General features: G+C 43.8%; 1 protein-coding gene and 1 pseudogene across 1 annotated transcript in view; one reads left to right on the plus strand and one right to left on the minus strand.

Moving 5' to 3' along the window:
- The window catches only part of TRPM8 (transient receptor potential cation channel subfamily M member 8), a 74,273-nt gene that overhangs the window by 50,656 nt on the left and 616 nt on the right, over positions 1 to 23,001 (minus strand). Inside the window, exons 2-8 of the mRNA XM_055300024.1 lie at positions 19,646 to 19,719; positions 11,928 to 12,084; positions 10,808 to 10,985; positions 8,508 to 8,680; positions 4,427 to 4,601; positions 3,092 to 3,159; positions 846 to 1,043 (exon numbers count right to left, since the gene is read on the minus strand). Of these exons, the coding sequence (XP_055155999.1) occupies positions 846 to 1,043; positions 3,092 to 3,159; positions 4,427 to 4,601; positions 8,508 to 8,680; positions 10,808 to 10,985; positions 11,928 to 12,084; positions 19,646 to 19,719 (1,023 nt within the window). The remainder of the gene's footprint in view (positions 1 to 845; positions 1,044 to 3,091; positions 3,160 to 4,426; positions 4,602 to 8,507; positions 8,681 to 10,807; positions 10,986 to 11,927; positions 12,085 to 19,645; positions 19,720 to 23,001) is intronic.
- Positions 12,290 to 12,923, plus strand: LOC129493647 (glutathione S-transferase P-like; annotated as a pseudogene).

A 23,001-nucleotide genomic window follows, 5' to 3' on the forward strand; every position in this document is an offset into this window, starting at 1 on the left:
CATATGGAACCTGCTTATCCCTCTGCCTATGTCTCTGTCTCTCTCTGCGTGTCTCTCATGAATAGATAAATAAAATCTTTAAAAAAAATAACTCCCTCATTGTCTATAGCCTGTTATTTCCTTTATGATTCCCAAGTGGCAGCATATATTCCAAAAAATATCCAAGCATCAAAGTCCATTCTGGAATGAGCTGACTTGAATGTACCCACTGATATTAACATGGGCTTTCTAAGAACTGAGCAGTCAAGGAAATGGAAGTTGGTTCAAGTCAACAGCAATCATAAAACAGAATGGCATGGCACTATGCTGAAATACTTCCATAGGCTAAGCCATAAGACATGTAATAGATATTCTGATAAGTACATGTTTCTTCCATGATCTGATAAGAAAGGTGAGAGATTCTGAATTGTGTCACAGGCCAGTTAATTTAGAAAGGCGATTATTCTGTTACAACAACTTCTCCAATGGGTGTAGACTCTGTTTAGAATCTGGAGTTCTAAAACATCATTACCAGGGATTTCTTTCCTCTGCTCCACTGATACACACAGAACTGGGAAGTTAAACATTTGTTGAAGTCATGGTGTCAAAGGATTACCAGCTTTGCAAGCAGACTTGAGTCTGAACCCTGAATGCTATCCCCCAGGTCTGGAGACTTGATGAGTTATTTAACCTATGTGAGCTTCAATGTCCAGCAAGAAACCTAGTTTGGGCCAGAGTATCGCTTCAGTGCCACCGAGAATGGATAAAACGGCCAGCTCTAGTGGAGTTGGACACTTCAGGCTTCCTCCCTCCCCATGAACTTGGCTGCCTTCTTCTCAGCTCCCAGAAGCCCCCCTACAGCTTACCCATTTGATCCAACTCTCGGTCTCCTCCTCAGGCAGCCGGGACACCGTGCGGGGTAAGAAGCGCACCAACTTCTCCTTGACCACGGATGACGTCAGGACGTCCTCCACCTCCACCAGGCTCGCGATCACGTCTGCAATCTGCCCTGAGCCTTCCACCACCACACAGGGGATTTTGCTTTTGATGGAGGTGTTGATGGCCTGGGAGAGGGGAGACAGAGTCAGCTAGATGGAAGACACACTGATGACCAACAGAACGTGCTCAGGACCAAGCTGGTCAACCAGACACCTTGATGCATCTCTGCACATTTTCCTTTGGGGTTTTGTTTCAGTCAGAAGCAAACCAAATGTCTGCAACTACTTATGAGCGAGCAACCTAAGCCACCTGTATTATATACTGTGCTAATACCAATTCCCATAAAAAGGACCTGTGTGATGGGCTTAAGTTCTCCATAAATAAGTGCTTAAAACATCTCTATATACAAAATTGATCATTTCAAATACTGGCATCATAGATATGCATGACAACTCCCAAGACAGTATTCAATATTATCGGTGATAGCTTATCTGACAGAGGTTAACAATATTCATACTTGTAAGGTATGAAAATACCTTCAAAGCAGCAGCCATGTGTTTTGTATTACATGGACACATATTTCCCTTATAATTCCCAAATAATTTTCCTTGCCCCCTTTTATGAAAAGAGAATAAAATTAAATTTGCTTCCCAGATAAATACGCAACACACTTTTATTATTTGCTTTATAAAAACCACAGAGGCTATAATAGGTCTTAAGAATTTTAAATCACTTGACAGCAAGACAAAGTAATCTATAGGCACAGAAGAAACTGCCGTTAGCAGAGACTGAACGCCTTTCTGGAGAATACACTGTCCATAAAGTGTGTAGTGCCTCATCTGGGCAGACAGAGGGGCGTTTCCAGCTCTGCACCCCACTGCCTGCCCTACAGACAAATGTCCACATGCTGGGGCCAAAATGGGGTGATCAGACAGGGAGCTTCCCTCCTCTGTCCTGTCCCCTGTCCTGGGCGTAGTTACCAGCTGCACAGGCATTTGGGGAAAATGCCATAGGACTACAGTGCCTGGGCCCGCAGTATTCTCTGGAAATCAAAATTCCAAATCTAAAATTGGAGAGAGAGCTTGTAAACATAACCATCTTTCAATTCCTTTCTCCCCTTCTCTCTTTCTCTCTTCTCTCCTGTTCTTCAACCATTCACATACTGACAATTTCCAAAAAATTCTTTAATTTTTTTCCTGAAAATTCTTTCCCTGAAAAACTTTCATTTAACCATGGTCTCAGCAGATCTCACAGCAGGTGTGAATGAATGAATGAATGAATGAATGAATGAATGAATGAAAAAGCCATTGTTATATAAAAGAATAAACAAAGTGCTAGATCATTATTCCAAATAACTTCACCAGGAATTACTTGTAATTCCAGGAGGAGAATCTGAGAGGAAGGGGAGAGGATCAAGAACCATGGTATCTACACAGGATAGAGGACACAAGGAGGTAGGCAAACCAACATGGAAATTAATTAAAAGGAGGACTTAAAAGTCACTTTCTTGTGAAGTCCTATTGCTAAAACAGTGAGATCTTCAACGTGATGCACATGCCTTCAAATAGCGACAAAAATGCAATTACACTGATACTTTCTAAAAAAGCCAGGCAGAAGCCTGGCTGCAGGTTAAGAGGAATTCAGAAACATCAGAGTAACACGGATGGGGTGAGAAGCAGAATTCTTGCTCCACTGTTCAATGCTGCAGGTATAGAATCATCCAGGAAACTTTCTGTGACCCTGGAATCACTTTGGGCTCAGGGTTCCTTCTTATAGGTAGAGTCCTTGCAGGCCCAGGAAGCATGTGGATGGGCCTTTAGTGGTTTAGGAACACCACTAGCCTTTTTGTGTATGTTCACAGCTTATCTCCATGCAGATGGGGTGGCCATGGTTCTCCAATATAATATGCTGATTATGATCTTTAAGTGAGTTAAGACTTACTCCTTGGTAGGGCTGATGGCCAAAGCCAACATTAGGTATACAAGCCACTCATGTTCTTCCAAAACCTCCTCCGGACTGTTAGGGAACATTATATGGTGAAGAAAATACTGCCTACTTGTTGTAGTAAAATAAATTAGTCAGGTTAGATTACATGAGCTCCAAAGCCCTGAAAACACAAATTTGCTGAGTTAGTTTGTTGATCAGTTTTCTAGAAAACCAAACCAAGACTCACTTTCAAAGTTTCTCTGCCACCTCCTTGGGCAAAACACACAATGGGGATCTTGCCACCATAGTTGGAATCTGTAAGGCATAAAATGTAAAACTTATACTGGGCTCATTAGAAATACTCACCTATGTCAAGAAAAGGTAGACCAGGAGCTTCTGCTCCATGAGCCCAGGGTGTGGGGTGATGACTGTAGATCTCAGACTTGACTATCTCCCCATTGATCATGGCAGATGTTTCTCTGTACCCCCAAACCAGTAATAGTATGACACAGGTCATGTTGCAATTTGTTAGTGATATTTATTTATTTTTTTTAAAGATTTTATTTATTTATTCATGAGAGACACACAGAGAGAGAGGCAGAGACTCAGGCAGAGGGGGAAGCAGGCTCCATGCAGGGAGCCCGACGTGGGACTCAATCCAGGGTCTCCAGGATCACGCCCTGGGCTGAAGGCGGCACTAAACCTCTGAGCCACCTGAGCTGCCCTGTTAGTGATATTTAAAACACTAAAGGCTGTGAATGATTTACTTTTGCTAATGTATATTAGGCCAGGTTCCAGCTTATCCTTATAATAATTACACCCTCACTAATTTGCATAATCCTATGTTTTCCTAAGTGGGTGAAAAAAATCTCATAACCATGTGTTCTCTAAAGAAAGAGTATTACATATATAAATGTCTTCCTTTATGTATGTCCCAGTGAAAAGGGAAAAAGGTTGAGAACATCTCCAATATGTCCCTGTTATGGAGTCTGTCACTACATCATGAGGTACTCTAGTTCCATAACAGGACACATCTCAGCACCAATATCTCAGTAGCGGTGAGAGAGAGAGAATTTGTCACTTCCCATGGCAAATAAAGGCTTTCACTCAACTGCTGCATTCTTCCCTTGAAGAACCATTTTAAGTGGTTCTATTGTATAAAAATAGCCAAGATCCAAACCAGTAACGCATCCAACTGTTAAGCTAACAGGTTGATTTTTATGGTTTTTACCCTAGCTAACTACATTGCTTCATAATCTCAGATTTACTAAGATGGATTTTATTTGTTCTTAAATGTTGTCTAGCAGAAGAGATAGCAGGTTTTCTATACTGCTATCAGTAGTGTGACAGAGTGTGATAAGGCAACATTTATGCTCCAGCACGTGGAAGGTACGCGCACAGAAACCTTGGCAGAAACACTTCTAGGATGTCAAAGAAAGAAGAGAAATAACAGCTCCTCTTTGGCAATAGGACATCTAATTGGGTGGGTTCACCATGCTTCACTCAATGATTGGCGGGTACTGTTGGTGCTGCAGCTACTGCTCTTGATACTATGTCTAAGGCCCATTTCCTAAACCCTGACCTTGAATAGTGCGCTCAGAGATGTACTTCTCCAGCTGATTCCGGAGTTTTGCTTCAACTGTAGGATGTCCATGGCAGCCGTTGTCCACAAGCAGCAGATGGGTGTGGTTGTTGTCCAAGATATACAGAGGGTCTCTCTTGAAGTCATCCATTATGTACTGAGCTGAAAAATATCCCTGAAAAGTACAGAGAATCTTGTCTTCGAGATTTATTTGTTGGTCAAGACACATGATAAAATTTTTATATGTTAATGTTAAGGCTAACTATTCAGGCTCACCTATATTGATACATCCTCCCAGGGTCCTAAGTTCAGAAGGATCTTTGAGATCTTACAGTACAGGACTTCATTTTAAATATGAAGAAATGAGGCTTCAAAATGGTTAGGTGACTTCCCCATTGTCACATAAATGGCCGGTGACAGGATAAGGATCAGATTCCCAGTCCAGTTCTTGGTTCATTGCCCTGTGCTCGTTTATATCAATTCATTGAAATTGATAGCACTCAAGGAAGTGTGGGTGTTTATGTGTGTATGTGTGTATCCAGACACACACACAGATATGTGAGTGTGCATGTAGTTATGTACACATACACACACACACACATACACTTATATTTATGTGTGTGTGTGTCTAGATACATTGATAGAGACACATATATATATGTATCTGGAATCTATCATATGCCAAGACCTTGCCAGGATCTATAATATGAATTAAAAATGAACAAGATGGGGTCTTTACTCTTTAGAAGCCCATAGTTACAGGACCACAAAATGAAGCAATTAAACAGATACTTTTTCCTAATACTTAATACCATAGAATAAATAAAAGCTGGAGGAGCATGAAGAAAGGAGTTCCTGACCCCTCCGTCCCATTCAGAAGTGTTTAGTTCTTAAATCTCATTAAAAGATGGGTCACATTAAAAGGGTCACATTAAAAGATGTTCAATCTGAACTCCAAGAAAACAAGCGAAGTTGAAATTTTAATGAGGAGAGGAACGTTACTGACTCTATTGATGGCATATATATTCAATCAGAACAAAGGAGGAATGAAAACAAAATTTCAAATGTTACAGTTCTCTTCTCAAAGTGCTCCTTGCCCAGCCAGGAGCGCCAATCAGAAGAGTCCTGGAAATGCCAAATGGAATAATATCAGCAAGACAGGCATTCAGGCAATTGATGCAGGAGACCTCCAAACTTTCCTGGAAGAAATCATTCCTATTCCATTCACACCCTTCCAGAACACAACACTAGTTCCAAAAGCTTACAAGGAAAGAATCAGAAAAGGAAAAGCCAAAGACCATAGTTTCTAATGAATGCGGATATAAATCATTGACTAATTAAACCCAGTAGGATTATTAAAGGATAATTAGCATTGTTTCCAGAACTCTGTTCATTAGATTATACTTTAAAGGGAAAAAATAGCAACCCAACAGACATTTTTGTGCTCAATATTCATTCTTAATTTTTAAAATTATAAACTAAAAATAAAAGGATGATGCCTTATGGTACTTTCTTAAAATATACATTTTTTGAAGTTTTTGCCAAATCCTATTTACTGGTGAAAATGATAGTCTCATTCCCACCACTATGATACTCAGTATTTGGAATGCCTGTTGGGATACCTGTTATCATCACTGTTATTTAACATTACTCTGGACATTTTAGCCCAGGCATCAAGATAAGCAAAAAATTCAAAGTATAATTAAATGGAAGAGTTATGTTTAAAAACAACACTATTTATCAGAGATATGGTTGCAAGCATAGAATAACTGAAAAACTGTTAAAACAGAAAGAGAATTCATAAAATGTTTGATTCAAAACAACAAATAAATCCTTTTCCATAAAAATCACTTCCAAAATTACATTGAATAAAGACCCTATATGCAATAATAACAAAAATACATCATCTCTAGAAATAACACTCAGAAGAAATATGTAGGTCCTAATGAGGAAAACTGTAAAATTTTCCTCAAAGACAAAGACTTGAGTAAATTCCATATCTTATCACTGGAAGAAGACTTGATAATGCAACAATTTCAATTTTCCTGCATCAATTTATAAATTTTAACATGATCCCACTCAGTGTGTGTGAAATTTTATTATGTTGCTTTGCCTTTGGTTTGTCTTTGTAGTTGTACTTTGACAAGGGGATTTTAACACTGAAATAACCAATAAGGAGATGTATGAGCTCTTTTTTTGTGTGCATATATAATGCAACAACACTTTTGACAGTGTAGCCTTGATCCAGATGAATAAAATCTCAGTGTTTGTGAAACCTGGTATTGTTTCAGGCCAGCTAAATCTGGGTCCTTGTAGAGCCCATCTATTAGTAGTGGGGCTTGTAATGAAGCCATGAATAGAAACCACATGGGAAGATATGGTTGACAAAGTTATTATGAACAATTACTGGGTTCAACTTATGCAAAAGACCAAGCACTATTTTTCAGGGAAGACCGAAAAGAAACAGAGGTTGACAACAAGATCATATGGGTTTGCTATGAAACTACTCTAAGTCACTAGAGATTTTCATTAACAGACACATAAAAGGAATGAAAACCAGTGCTATGATTTGAATATCTAAAAATAATACATACTCATTGTAGCAAACATGGAAAATGCAGAAAGGTACAAGAAAATTTAAAATCATGCTTAATTCCACAACTCAGTGGTAGTCATCAAGATTTTAGTATGCTTGTATCTTTCCTAGGCATATAGATTAATTTATGTAGTTTTCATAATTTTCTATTTAAAACTTCAAATATTTCCCATATAATCAGAAAATCTTTGGAAATATTATTTTGCACAATTTTCTTAATGTTTATATAGTAATCTAGCTGAAGATCCTCCTACTATTGATATTACTAGATATTTAGGCTTCTGTCAATTCTTGATATTATCAGAAATATTTTAATAATGTTTATCTAAATATTAAATTCTCGAGTGATATAAGTATGGTATGAACAGTCTTCATGCACTTGGTACAAATTCTGAAATGGTTTTCCAGAAAGGGCATAGATTTGTTCCTTCTGCAGCAATTTATAAGGATCTCATAGTTCTCTATGTGTTGGAGACTACAGACATTTTTTTAAATTAACTCTTAATAGACTTTTTAAAAATTTTCTGAGTGAAATCTTCTAAGCCCAGAGCAATTTTGAAGATTTTTATTTCCCTTTAAGCTCATTCACTGATAATTCATACAGTCATATTTTCTAGCTCTTCTTGTTGAATCAGCTTTTGGAAATTATTGTTTTATGGAAAATATAAAAAACATAAATTTCCTGAGATTTTCAAATGTATTGACATACAATTGCATGTCACATCTGTACAATTTTTCTCAATATTTATTACTATAGTGGATTTCTCAGTTCTATTTATTCTTTAATTAAATTGTCAAAATGGTTTCAGAGAATAAAGAATATTTCTACTCTTCCTCTTTTTTTTCTTTTCTAATTAATTTATTTCTGATGGAATATTATTTTTTCTCCTCTTCTTAACTGTTATTGTGATGTTATTTTTCAAACCTATTAATTTGAAACTGTGGTGGCTAAAAGACCATGAACCATAGCTCTACTACTTAATAGCCATGTGACTAAAGAAAGCTTCTTACTTTATCATCTGTAATGAGAAAGGTAATAGTAGCACTTAATTCATTGTTAACCTTATTGTTGTGAATATTAAAGAGTGTTAGATATTATTATTGAATTATTTTCTTGATTTTTGCTAATAAAGGTATAGGGCTATGCATTTCACTATGAGTGCAGCTTTGGACATATATTGTCAGTCCTAACATATAATACTTTCATTTCCATTGCTTTCTATGACCATGAGGTCATGACCTGAGCTGAAATCAAGAGTCAGACACTTAACAGACTGAGCCACCAAGGCACTCATGTCATTCTTGTCTTGAATTGTTGGTCCCAAAGGCACTCCTTGTAAGGCCGACTTCCCCATGAGCTGGCTCTATCATAGAGCCACAATGTTCAGGCCAGAGCCCCAAGCCATGGTCTTCCTCCCACGTGACTGCGCAGACCTCCTCCTGTCCCATCTCTCCTGCTATCCCATCCCTCCTTTTGCCCCATACCTCAGCATCGCAATTCCTGAGGAGAGTGTCCCTGTTGGAGACCATGCCCCAAGCCGCTATGCCAATGGCCACAATGTTCTCCTCTGAATTCCTGCTGATGGTGTTGTCTCTCACCACCTCCCCGATGTACTTCATCAGGCCATAATGGGTGCCTCCAGTGAGAATCCAAGCACCTGCCAATGAAGGAGGAGAGCAAATGCTCAGTTTGCTCTGAGTAAGTCTCCCATCCTGTGCTCACAGACCCCTGAAGAAGCCCCCACCATGCGAGCACCAGGACGACACTGCCAGCCGTACCTTGCAGCGGGCCTTGCCAAGGACCATATGAAGAGGAAGGAGAAGAGGATGTTTGGAGGAATTTCTAAGAGATATTGGTTTTAAAAAGACACAGATTCTGGGCCCCACTCTTAATCTAAATCATCAGACTCTCCAGAGGGTCGGGGCAGAGAATCTGCATCTTTATCCAGCCTTTCAGGTAAATTTCATGATGAATAATAAACGCTGGGCCCGAGCCTGTGAGCAAGTTAAGGCAGTGCTGCCATGGAAAGCGGAGCACTCTGCTCCCAGACCCCTACTCTCGTGCATGACCCTGGTGCCTACAATTTAGCTTTACCTTGTAATTACACAACTTTGCACACCAGCATTTTAAGGTTTATATTTGATGATCTTCACAATGTCAAGGGTTTTTGCTCATTTTTTTCCAGAAATGAAATAAGGAAAATACTTATAAAATATAACTTAGCATAATAATTGAACGTAAAGTTGGAAGTGACCCTGATCTAATGCTCTACCCATGTAGGAACCCAGCCTGACGGTGGTCACTGGTGTCTCTTGATTAGCTCTGGTGATGGAAGGCTCAAGAGGCTCTGGGTAGCCCTCTCCCCCAGTTATTAGAAAGTCCCTTTGTTCATTATTTGTCTCCATTCTGCAATTGTATTACTGTCCTCAGCAGTAAGGAACAAGCTTAGTTATCTCCCACATAAAACCCTTCCAATATTTTAAGGTAAACGCAGCGTGGTCCTTAGGATTGTCACACCTGATTCCTGCAACCATTTCTCACAGAATATGAACTGCAACCCCTCGGCACCCAGTCTCCTTCCTCTAGACAGATTTTAGTTGTCAAGATCCCTCTTGCAAACCAGGCAAGGGGAACTGAAGCAGCACTCCGAGCAGCCAACGCAGAGGACGCCAAGACTGCTAACATCAGAGCCAGCCCCTCCCTTCCTCTGACTGGATGTACTCAGGCCAGGCACTTTTGTCTGTTTTGTTCTGTTATATTCCCAGCACTTAAAACACTTCCTGACACATAGTAGGCATTTAATAAGTATCCTGCATGAATGATGTGTGTTCAGGATTTAGCAGTAAGGAAGCGGAGCTGCTCAGTTTCATAACAAAGTAACCATCTACTGTAGCTTCCTCTGGTGGGTCAGGAAATTGAGGATGAATGAGAATAATATCCAGGTTTCTTCTTGACATTCAAAGAAAACTCTTATCTAAGAGAGGACACCCCTGTTCTTGAGAGATTCATGCTGAAATACTTAGGGGCCAAGGGTCATGATGCCTGCAACAGACTCTCTGAGTCTTTAAAAATCCTAACAGGGCACTGTTCCTGGAAAGCAATATGACACATGTGGGAAAATGCTAATAATTTGGGGCTCTGGGTGAAGAGCGTACAGATGTGCATTACATGATTCAACTCTGCTGCAGGTTTGAATTTTTCAAAACAAAAAAATTACAAAGGCAGTACTAAGCCAAATATTTCGAGTAACAAAGCCACAGTTACTCGTCTTGATCTCAATCACACACTTTTACCTGGTGCTTACAACCTGCCAAACACCATTGCTTTTTCCAAAAGCCCATCATCGATCTCAAAATTAAAGAGCAAAGAAATGAAATTTTCCTCTTCTGTTGGCCAGACTATTCTGGGTAAAATTTTATATGTAGAAACAACACAATGAAAACCTTAGATGATTCAAGATTCAAAGACACAAAGGTGTCCACAAGGAAGCATCATGATGCAGATTTTACCTTATGACACCCCCATGACCACCACCACCTGCCAGAGCTTCTTGCCTGTCCATTCATCTGAGGACCTTGCTTTTAAATAAATCATGATTAATCATGTACTTCTGGAGTGTCTAGATTCTGCGCATGAACTGCATCTGGGGACTTGGCTCTGTCCGAAGACGACGGCGCTCAGCCTCTAGGGACTAAGGGGCGGCGCAGCATCCCCCCCTCACAGCATCCCTGCCCCGCAGCATCCCTGCCCCGCAGCAACCCCATCCCGCAGGGACCACCCGCACCTTTGGACTGTGCGATGTAGATGAGGCGGCTGAAGATCTTGCGCATCCTCGGCTTCAGGGCAAAGTTCTTGGCGCCGCCGGTGACGGATATGACCAGGTTGGGCGTTTTCAGGTGCCAGTGCTGGGTCAGCAGCTCATAGAGGGTCTCCGCATCCGTGTCACAGGACAGGCGGATATACTGCGGGGAAGAGGGAAAGTGTCGGGGTCAGGGTCGGCACCTGTCCTCCCAGCCACCTGCTCCTGTGGAATGGGAGAGGCGCACGGACCAGCAGCTAACGGGGGTCCCCGCGGGGAAGTGGAGGAAAACAGTAGGCTGGGACAGAGGAGTTACAATGTGGGTGCCACCGATGGGCCTCCTGGGCCAGCTGGAGAATTTATCCTAGCCTCAGGAATGTGCCTAAAGGCTGTAGGGCACCTGTGAGGTGTTTGAAGCAGAGTCGATGAGTCCTCCAGTGCTAGCGTTGACTGTGGACCAGGGGACAAAACGAGGTAGAAGAAGCTGTGGGCAGGCAAGAGATGGTGATGGTGCATCCTGGGGCAGGGGCCCTGGGAAGGTACAGCAGTGAGCAGGCTTCCAGGGCTGCAAACACAGGCCCTGGGGTTGTAAGGAGTGAAGGCCCAGGCTTCCTGCTGCCTATGGATGGGCTGCCAAGGAGACAGAGACCCAGGAACATTTGAGGATACCACCTGCCAGTCCTTAGACCTTGTTGTAACACCCAGTGGACAAGCCTGAAATGTAAGTGTCCCCTTATTCAGAGCCATATGCATTCCCAAGAGTGCCATACACTAAACTAAACGGACAATGCACCAAAATGGTCATGGGCCTTGTGTAGCAGCGGGGGGGGGGGGGTGGTGTAACGCAGATGTAGCATGAACGCCCACAGCGTGCTCAGGGAAAGGCCTCTGAGTAGCAGCTGGGCATGAGCTAAGTCTTCCAGCTGCACAGAATCTAATCACAGCTTTTTGACTATTTTATCATTTTCTGCAATAGTGTTTGGATTGACTACTCATCTCTCCTGCCTCTGTACTATTAGACAATTCAAGGTAACTCAGGGTTAGCATATGAGTCCAGGTTGTGTTAGTATATATGAATCAGCTAAAGTAGAAAACCATTGCTTACCTTCCCTTTCTTCCCCAGAGTCTCAAACTGAATATCCCCAAAGGCGTCAGTCGGAAATTCCTTGGTGTGTTTCTTGTAATTCCATTTCTCGTTTGAGTTGATCTGGGTGCCTTCTATGTGCTGGCTCTGGGCATAGCCACACTTGCACACATTTTCCCTGAGCCGGATGATATTGACAGGAGGGAACAGATTTCATTAAATCTCCTTAAATGTTTCATCACATTTTTAGAATAAACTATGCACTATTAGCTTCGAGAAACACAAAAAGTGATCTGACCATCAAGTCTTATCTTCAGAGCTCTGCTGCCGTCACCACTGCTGCCACAGCTACTGCCACCACCACTGCCACCCTCACTGCAACCATGCCACCCTACACTATCGTCTACTTCCCTGTTCAAGGGCCCTGCAAGGCCATGCACATGCTGCTGGTTGACCAGGGCCAGAGCTGGAAGGAGGAGGTGGTGACCATGGAGACCTGGATGAAGGGCTCACTCAAGGCCTCCTGTCTGTACGGGCAGCTCCCCAAATTCTGGGACGGAGACCTCACCCTGTACCAGTCCAATGCCATCCTACAACACCTAGGCCACTCCCTCGGGCTCTATAGGAAGGACCAGCAGGAGGAGGCCTTGCTGGTGTGGAGTGAACAATGGTGTGGAGGATCTCTGCTGCAAATACATCCTCCTCATCTACACTAACTACGAGGCAGGAAAGGAGGAGTATGTGAAGGCATTACCGGGTTGCCTGAAGCCTTTTGAAACGCTGCTGTCCCAGAATGAGGGGGGCCAGGCCTTCATCGTGGGCAACCAGATCTCCTTCACAGACTACAACCTGCTGGACTTGCTGCTGATTCACCAGGTCCTGGCCCCCAGCTGCCTGGACTCCCTTCCCCTGCTCTCGGCCTATGTGGCGCGCCTCAGCGCCAGGCCCAAGCTCAAGGCGTTCCTGGCGTCCCCCGAGCACGTGAACCGCCCCATCAATGACAACAGGAAGCAGTGAGAGCTTGTGGAACCCTGGGCGGGAAGCTGGGGGGCTGGCTCACTTCCTTTCTCCCAGACCAATAAAATTTTCAAGTGAGAAAAAAAAGTCTTATTTTCAGACTATCTTCATCATCTCAGTTGATTATTTGGAAACTATCTTGGAGTTTTCTCCCTATTGTCTATGATCCATCCACCAACAGGCTGGCTCTGTACTGAGAGCTGGGATATAGGAGTAGCTTCAAGGAGTCTGTCTCTGCGGACGTAGCCATGAGGTTATTAGGAGATGAAGCCTTAGAGACCTGGAGACCATTTATGTAGCTTCCTGCATGGTTCATAACACACAGGAGCCCTGGATGCCAGCCCTGTCTGCCAGCCAGTAACGCTTTTCGGAGGTGAGATGAGCCCTCCTTCCTGGGTACGGTACTCGCTGGAGACACTAGGTCCCCTGGCAGGGCCCCTAAGTGATCCAGAGATTAGAGAGACCCTCCTGTCCATACTAAATGTGAGCTGCTTGGGATACTTTCAGTCATTTGGGCTGGACAAGGACAAACTGTGTTAAGTGAACGCTATTTCTTCCCATGAAAAGTGCAACAGAACTAAAACGTACGTGTTTGTTAAATGACACGTGTGCATATGTGAAGTCGGAAGAGGATGGAAGGATAGGCAGTAAGAGGTAAAGGATTGAAAATCTGCTCTGAGGCAGGCCTGGCCTGAGCTCACTGCACCCAGGGATTAACTGGGTAGGTGGCCTGGTCTCCAGTTTGGGGGATGTCTTGGGAACAGTCAGTAGGATGCCTGGCAGGACAGTGCAGTGCAGAACAAGCAAACCCTTCCTTTACCCCAGCAGAGTCCCACTCCCCTGGGGGCTCCTGAGAGGTTGGAAACTGTGGCACAGCCTCTATGGGGTGACTTTCAGGCTGTGCCATCTGTGCAAATCAAAGACTAGTAGAGGCGGTGGCAACAGAAAAGAAGAAAAATGCAGTTTCAAAAAAAAAATCTAAAAATACCTGCTGTGGCTCCCTGGCTCCTCTATCCAGAGCTGTGTTGCCTCCTGACCATCATGGTCTCCAAAGAGATGAACAAGAGCCACAACAAAAATGTGAATGCGGCCAAAGCAACTCTCCCCAGTGGGACCCTGTTCACCCTTCTCCTGGTTTCTTTCTGCCTGCGCCACCTACTTGGCCCCCTGGGTTCTCTCTCCCATCAGGCTTCAGACAAGAGTCAGAAGGTGCTGAGAATTCAAGGGAGCCATGGGCAGTGGAGAAGCAGAACAGAGTTCTGTCCCAAGAGGCCAGAGAGCAGCAAAGGGAGAGACCTGTTTAGCCACTGAAATAAGACAGAAGGGTAGAGCTCTCCCTCTTCTGCAAGAGCAAAGGGATAATGGAGCAAGACAGAGCCACCACCAGGGAATAACCAAACGCCCTGATCTGCCCAGGACAATCCCAGTTTATATCTGCTGCCCACGCCCTAGTAGAGTCAGAGCCTCCATCATGTTCATCAATGTTCCCTCAAAATAAAGTACGTAGTCACCCTAACCACCAATGTATTAGAAAAGATGCCCCCTCTGGCAGACATAACCCTGTGGCCCCTAGCACTTGTGCAGTGCACACCCTGGGCAACTATATGTGGTGACTCTGAAGCAAGGATTCCCTGGGTAGACTGGGTCAAATAAAGGTATACAGCTGAGAAATGCTGTTAGGGTTTGCTTCTAGCTGGACTCTATTTATCTTATATTCTCTGTTCCCGGCATATAAGGACATTCAGCTAATATCCTCCAGATGATGAAGGCATAAATGAGTGAATGAACACATTGATTAGTCTTCCTGTAAATAGTTTGGCTCCTCATCACTCCTCAGTGATTTTTGCAAGGTAAGTACTTTTTTTTTTTTTTTACCTTCTGGAAGATGAGCCTAAGCATACATAGCTATTATATAGCTGTCACAGGAAAGGCTGTATTCCCAAGGATCCTCTTCACTGATGAGCTTATTTGAAAAATGGCAAAATGTAGGATTAATTCCAAAAATACTCTGTGGTAGTAGATCACATTTTCATTTTACAAAATGATAATAGCAGTATATGCTTTTCTGTGACAGCTTCTAAAAATATAATGGAGCAAAACTATTTGAGGAGGAGGTTTTATGATTGCTCCAGAAGCAGACAGATTCTAATTATGACCAAGATCCTACTACCTGGAAGCAACTGGCCTCAATTGTGTTACATGAAATGAGTTACTCTGCTAACAGAGATCTTTTTTTTAGATTGATTGATTGATTGATTGATTGGAGAGCGCACATGGACTGGGGGCAGAGGGAGAAGCAGACTCCCCACTGAGCAGGGAACCTGATGCAGGGCTCTATCCCAGGACCCCAGGATCATAACCTGAGCCAAAAGCAGACACCCAAACAACTGAGCCACCCAGGCACCCCCAGAGATCTTTTTGAAGTGCTGGAAGCCCAGAGTAACTACCAAAGCCATGCAATGAAGACCATATGTAATGAGGAACAAACACATCATGGCAGGAATCCTCATATGCAGCACACCCTCCTAAGGATGAGGCTGTGAATGATACATCAGTGCGGGTTTCTGCTGGAGAGTACACGCATCATGTGGACCCCAGTGAGGCTGTCCCTGCTCCCCAAACCCCTCTATGTGGCTGGACTGAGACCAAGTCTTTTCCTGGGTTCTGTGTGGCATTACTGTTTCCTTAGAGTAAACCAACCCTTTTAAGTTAAGCTAGCTTATGTCCTTATAACTCAAAGTCTTAATTACTATAGAGTATGGAAATTATCTGTGTTCAAAATGCATGTCAGACTTTCAGTATTTTCCAGGACTATAAACATCAAGGCAAAACCTGGATGCAAAATCCCACCATCAGCAGCAATCTTGCCTCCTTTCTGAACAGTTCTCAGGGCATCACAGTCTGGCCAAGAAAAGCAAGTCAACTAGAATTGATTTCAACCTCCTCAGTCCTTTCTCTTACTAAGTCCCAGGGCACTTCCTGAGCCAAGGCTGCTCCCCAGTGGTCTCAGAGTCCTTCCCACGAGGGTCCTCACTGGCTTCCTCTCCTCTCTTTAGCTGTTAGCATCTTGCTACCCATTGGGGTCTATCCACACCCACCGAAGCTCATAGCAAGATGGGGGAAGAGAAAAGCCCTGCCCCACTTGTCCTTGCCACAGCTGAAAACAGACTCTTAAGTCCTGTTCCCTTCTCAGGGTAGGGATGTTCTTTAGGGGACCTTGGCTGAGAGAGTTGTTTGGCTCCATTTTGGTTTGCAGGCTGGTAGCCTTCTAAGCACCAATTTGCATTAATTTATTTACAAATGGAGAGGAGGCCAGGAAGGAAGTGCAGATGCCTACAGGAGGGATGAGGGGGACAGAAAAGAGAGATGGAAGAGACAGGAGAACATCAGGACCCTAATCCTACTCCCAGATCAAGTGCAAACCCTATAGAGCTACACTGTCAATAAGGTAGCCTTTAGCCACATGTGGCAATATAATCTTATGTTTAAATTAGTTAAAGTTAAAATTACATAAATTCAACTCCTTGGGGATTCCTGGGTGGCTCAGTGGTTTAGCGCCTGCCTTTGGCCCAGGGCGCGATCCTGGAGTCCCAGGATGGAGTCCCACATCGGGCTCCCGACATGGAGCCTGCTTCTCCCTCCTCCTGTGTCTCTGCCTATCTCTCTCTCTCTCTCTCTCTCTCTCTCTCTCTCTCTCTCTATCATAAATAAATAAATAAATAAATAAATAAATAAATAAATAAATCTTTTTTAAAAATTTCAACTCCGATTGTACCTACCACATTTCAAATGCTCGATACCTATCTGTGGCTAGTGACTATCATATTAGACAGTGCAGATACAGAATTTTTCCATCCTGGCAGAAAGTCCCACTGCACAGAGTAGCTATAGAGAAAGTAGAGTCCTCCCTATTTCTACCTAGAATGCAGCATGGCCAAGGCAGTAAAAACTGAAAAGAGCAAAACCAGATCAGGGGCTTATAGCCTCAGAATTGCCAGGATGCAGCCTCTAAGCTGGGCAGCAATGTTTCAGAGGGCCCCCACCAGTAGGGGCAATGGTTGGGCATCAGCCCCAAATGACCACTCAAGAAATAGACATCCACAAGGGGTAGAGCAGAGAGACTTGAGCAATCTGGGTGTAGCACATACGAGCAATCCCAGGGATTCTCTAGGGAGATTTGACTGCCTATGGCAGCTCGTGTGGCAAGCAAGCAAATTTGGGGTATCAATATTAATAGTCACTTCATTTGATTTCCTTGTCCAGTGGGTAATTTGGAGGACACAGAGTATTCCTACCACTTATGGAGAGATGATAGTAATAAATATGGGGAATTTCAAAGAGTATAGAGTCTTGACCCTGGTCTACAATCTTGTGCCCTTCTGAGAGAGGAACCAGAAGACCCTGAGGTGTTCCTGTCCTTTGCTTGTGCTGTGAGGATGGGGGCTGCTCACATCTCCCTTTGTTTTGAGCCAGACTCCAGCTGTAATCAAGCACTTTAAGGTAGATAGCTATAGGTTTCCCTACCTTGCATCCTATTTCCTGTTCTGTTAGAAGGAGCACCTGATTTTCCTTTGAGGATCCATGTGGATACAATGCCCAAACCTGGTCAATCAACATATCATATCCCATTGCCCAGCCTCAGGGACGAGTTTAGAGGTGGACATATGGCCAAGCCAGGCCAAGAACTATGAATATCAGTCCAGAATTTTTGGTGGATTTGCTGAATGAGGCCCCCTTTCCCCCACTGGTAAAATGGTAAGCTGATAACATATCCGATACGGTGACCACTTTGCCACCATTTGTGAAGAGCTTGCTCACCCAGACGACAACAAAAATAACAGGTGGAAAGAGACAATCTTGGTGTCATTGAGTCCTGGCTCTGGTTGTGCTTTTCAGCCAAAAGTTCCCATTACTACCCATTTCACTTAAACCAATCAGACTAGACTTCTGCACCTAAGAAATTGCTTAGGTGCCTGAGGCAATGTCATTCTTAGAAAGGGTGGGGCAGGGAATAAACAGAACACCCAAGCTAAGAATCAGAAAACCTGGGTCCAGTCCTTCATCCATCTCCCACTGGCCATGTGACCTTGGGTAAATACTGAACTCTTGGGACCCATGTGCCTTGTCTGTCAAATGATAAGAGCAGCTACCTTGAGTGCCTGAGTGGCTCAGTCAGTTAAGCGTCTGCCTTCAGTTCAGGTCATGATCTTGGGGTCCTGGGACTGGGTCTGCTTCTCCCTCTCCTTCTGCCCCTCCTCCTACTCATGCTTTCTCTCTCTCTTTCTCTCAAATAAATAAATAAAATCTTAAAAAGAAAGAAAGAAAGAAAGAAAGAAGAAAGAAAGAAAGAGAAAGAAAGAGAAAGAAAGAAAGAAAGAAAGAAAGAAAGAAAGAAAGAAAGAAAGAAAGAGCACTACCTTGAAGAGGGAGATTGTAGAATTAGTACTCAAGTATATAAGTCCCCATGACATAGTAGATGCCCAATAAATATTTATTGAGTGAATGAATGAATCCAAACTGTATTTTCTACTGGTCAAACAAATAGACTAACTGCAAAGTCTTTCATTGAAACCATTCAGGGAATTAAGAGCTGACTCATGACGTTTATACTGTCAAAATAACTCATGATTAGTAAGTTTATACCAGTGACAAAATAGAGACTCTTAGTTTTTCTGATGTTCATTTTCTAATTCACACGAAGCATGAAAACAAATTTATTAAGAACCTTTTATGCTCTGAGGCACGATGGTAGGTATTTCATGTGTTACTGCATTGAATCCTTACCACAACACATGAGGTACACTTTGCTAGCACTTTAGCATCAGAGAATTTGGTTCAGAAAAGAGAATATGGCTCAAGGTCATGTAGTAAGCATGCAGCCGGGCCAAGGTTGGATCCAGGGCTCATTCTAAAGCACCTGCTCTTGCCTGTTCTTACATCCTTCCTCTGTTGGCTGCCTCCACTCAGTAGAAGATCAGTGCTTTAATTATAAACTACAGCAGCAACTATCCAACCAATTAATAGCTAGATTCTTTCTTCTCCCAGCCCCAGGCAACAGAGGAAAGGCAGAGGGACAGGATGAGAGGGGGGTAGCACTAAAATTATCTCTTTGGGTCCAGAAGCATCATCTATGGGAAAGAGCAGCAGTTGGTCACTCACTCGCTCATTAGCTAACATTCATCGAACACCTCCTGCATTTACAGCTGCTGGTGGCTGCTCCCCATGGCTTTTGAAACCCAGCCTTGATTCTCCAAAACACTTGCGACTCAGAGTAGATGAACATCCGATTGGATGGGAGGGCCCCAAGTCAACAGCCTAATGGAGGAGCCAGTCAGATTGCCACATGCGCTCATGCTTGGGGTCCTCTGCCGACCACTGTAACACAACAACGTTCAACGCCATGGCTGCTCAGGTGGGCTCCCAGGCTCATGGGAGCAAACACCAAAGGGGGTGACAGCTTCTCTTAGAGCCTCTACCAACTATTGCCAAAGCTAAAAATATAAGACAAAATGGTATCGCTCTAGGGACTTGCTCTAGGGAATAGCTCTAGGGACCGAGTCCCAGCTACATGCCAAATTCTTCCTCACACACCATTTCTGAGAATTGCAAGAAGAAAACAACTTTAATAATGAACTAGTGAACATTTGTTTGTTTGTTGTAATGGTTGTTAATAATGTATTTTCCAACATGGAAGCAAAAACGGAGGGAAAATAGTTGCTTACGTGGCCTTGGAATCTTTGGTAAAGAAGACACATTCTCGTTTCTTAAAATTTGCTTGAATAAAATTCACCAAGTCCTTTGGAGAAAGAACATTGGACAGTATATGACTAATTTATTCTCACACATTGCTGTTATTAACAAATACTAAATATGATCTACACTTACTTCAAAGGTTTCCAGAATTCACCGCATAGTCATAGCACCAAGCATCCGTTCATGCTTTTAGAATACCACAACAGTTTTTAAAAGAGACATACATTTAAATGTTTTTAACTAAATGCAAATTTTTCTGAAAGTTAACTTGGTGTTATCTTGTAATAAATGTCATGACACACATACAAATTATGTTTTTCCATCGCTAGGACGACCAAGGGAATGTAAGCATTTGTTGGTAGTTTAGCATAAATAATGGATCAAAGCAGATTCATTCCCCCTTACACTTGCTTTTCAAAAGAAGACATATTCCAAAGACTCCTTCAAGGATTGTGTTTGCTCCCCCATGGACGAGGTGGTAAGGCATATCCGGGACCTCATTCTGATAAACAACCACAAGTTTCTATACACCAAAGGCTTCCCTTTAGATGGAAAAGCAAACTATTTGGAAAGAGATGAAGAATACATTGAAAAAAAAAAACTACACTCCTCCAGGACGGGTAGATAGACTATATAAAGGACCGGAAATCATTAACAATAGCCCAGACATCTAAGGGGGAAATGACAAAAGGCATGAGCATGCATCAAATAAAAGAGGACACACAAATAACCCATAAATATGTGAAGAGAGGCTCACCCTCACCGGTAATGAAGCAAGTGTGAAGGAAAACCAGTGTGACTTCCCATCACACACCCACCAGGTTGGAAAAATCAAAAAGGAAGCTGATGCCAAATGTGGATGAAGGGTGAGGTAGTGGGGCCGCACGCCCACACGGGGTAGGTGAGTAAACTGGTATGACCACTCTGGAAAACTGTCTACCGTGGCCAGTGAAGTCATCCCCCTAAAAATTGTCCCCTGTGGAGAGAGAAGTAGGTTTGTCCCATGAACAGCCCACAAGCTCAGAGTGCCTGGCAATGGGTTGTCAGCCGTACAGGGATTGTTGCCCCGGCGAGGTGGGGTTGGCACTCCAAACCCCCTTCCCTCAGGTCGTTCAGTTCTCAAACAACTTCATGCAAGTTTAGCCTCCCAAGTTAGGCCACTGGCATCAAAGTTAACCTTGACTCCTTATCCCCAACAGCGAAGCTGCCACCAGCTGCCCCTAAACTGGGCAAGCAGTCTCGAAGAATAAAATCCACAGTGCATTCCGCGGTCTGCCTCCTGCTACCCACGCCCCTTCATTCTGAGACATCAGAGAAACAGCGATGCCTCCTTTTCCTGGCTCTTTGGACAAAAGTTATCCCATAAATCCTGTGTCTTAAACCCAGGCCCCCTGAGGGAGACGTGTCTACCTTCATCCACCTGGCTTCCTCCTAAAAAATGTTTCCCAGAGAACCCCCAGCTCACATATCCAAAAATGTCCACGTGGCATTGCTCCCAACAGCAAAGCCCAAAAACCCAAATGTTCCCTTTAGGCTGGACAGATGTGCCCCTGACCTAGCGCTGAACAGCAGTGAAGCAGACCAGCAGTTGCTACAGCAATCAGTGTGGACCAAAAACATAATGATGAACAATAACACCAAAAAAAATCCACAAAAAAACAAACTCCCAAAAGAATACTTGTAGAATTCCATACATATCAAAACCAGATAAAAGTAAAGAATATATTGTTTAGGGAGATATATATATATTCATATTCATATTTGAATATACATATTCATATTTGAATATTCAAATATATTCAAATAATAAACTTATAACTAAAAGCAAAGAATGGGTAATACAAAATGCAGGCTCGCGGTCACCTTGGGAGGGGCAGGAGGGAGGGGATGACATCTGGGGTATGACGGGCCATCTGGAGTCCTGGTAATACTCTGTTCCTAAGCTGGCGGTGGGTACCAGAGTGTCCGTTTTATTCCTCTTCCTGAGGCTGGAAATTTGCACTTGTACATTCTCTTCCACACACATGAAAAGTGTGGGATGCAACAGTAATTCTTACACTTACCTGAACACAGGAATTTTAAAAGCCTATGATGCTCCTTGTCCCTCGTAATATTTTCTAACCTCTTAGCTGACGTTAAATCTATTTCACCAAATGAAGAAAACTCAACAGGTGTATAAGCCTGTGAAGTCAGTGATCGTGGGCGAGCAGTGGTGTCAACACTGCTTTGTTGCTAAAAATTCCCTCTGGAAATGCACTTTGCAGGGGCATGTGTCCTAGGGAGGAGGGATGCAAACAGGGCCCCGCCCCCAGAAACTGGGGCATCCTTGGGTGGTCTCCAAAGCCCTACCCAGAGGCCTGCCAGCACTTCAGAGGGCGTGAGTGGGAAATCCATCCAGAAATCTTTTGGGAGCCATGGAGTGTGGCACAAGAAAGAGTCGGGCTTTGTCTGTCTCCCAGAGGCACCAAAGCCCGAGTCCAAGAACGAGGTGGGAAATTGCCTTTCCTGCCTTCCCTGAGGTCTCTCACTGCTTGAGGCTGGAGGAGAGACCCCCCACTGTCTTTGCCCATCATTTGTTTCTTGCAGGACAAGGGCTAAGGTGAGACCAGGTGTCAAATCTAAGGAGGTGGGATCCCTGGGTGGCTCAGTGGTTGAGCATCTGCCTTCGGCCCAGGGCATGATCCTGGAGACCCAGGATCGAGTCCCTCGTCGGGCTCCCTGCAGGGAGCCTGCTTCTCCCTCTGCCTGTTTCTCTCTCTCTCTGTGTGTCTCTCATGAATAAATAAATAAAATCTTAAAAAAAAAAAAAAAAATATATATATATATATATATATATATATATATATATATATATAAAGAGCTGCTCTGTGTGGATGGGTGAGGGCAGGAGCAGCACCTGAGAGCAGCGCTGCCTTAAATAGGCAATGTGGGGGGGCCGTGTTTGCCCCCCTTGTTTGTTTTCTTAGAGTTCACTGGTAGATGACAAAGCCAGCCCCATGTAACCTCCAGCCCGACCTAAACACGACTGTGCCCAGCACCCCAGAAGCACCCCTCCTGATCCCCTCTCCATCCTCGTGCCCGCGGCGGGCCACCATCCTGACTTCTGACACCGCAGCCCTCGGTAGCAGGCTGGAATCCGGCTTCCTTTCCTGACAAGCGAGTATATTGGGTCTGCCCACAGGGTGGGCACAAAGCCAGTGGGACCTGCCCGAGCAGCCCGGCAGGGACGGGGATGGGGAGGCAGCGCCACGGAAGGCAGAGGCCCTGCTGGCACCCAGGAAGGAAAAGGCCCTGCTGGCACCCAGGAAGGAAGAGGCCCCTGCCG

This window comes from Nyctereutes procyonoides, unplaced genomic scaffold (genome assembly GCF_905146905.1).
Source record: "Nyctereutes procyonoides isolate TBG_1078 unplaced genomic scaffold, NYPRO_anot_genome, whole genome shotgun sequence".
Taxonomy (NCBI): domain Eukaryota; kingdom Metazoa; phylum Chordata; class Mammalia; order Carnivora; family Canidae; genus Nyctereutes; species Nyctereutes procyonoides.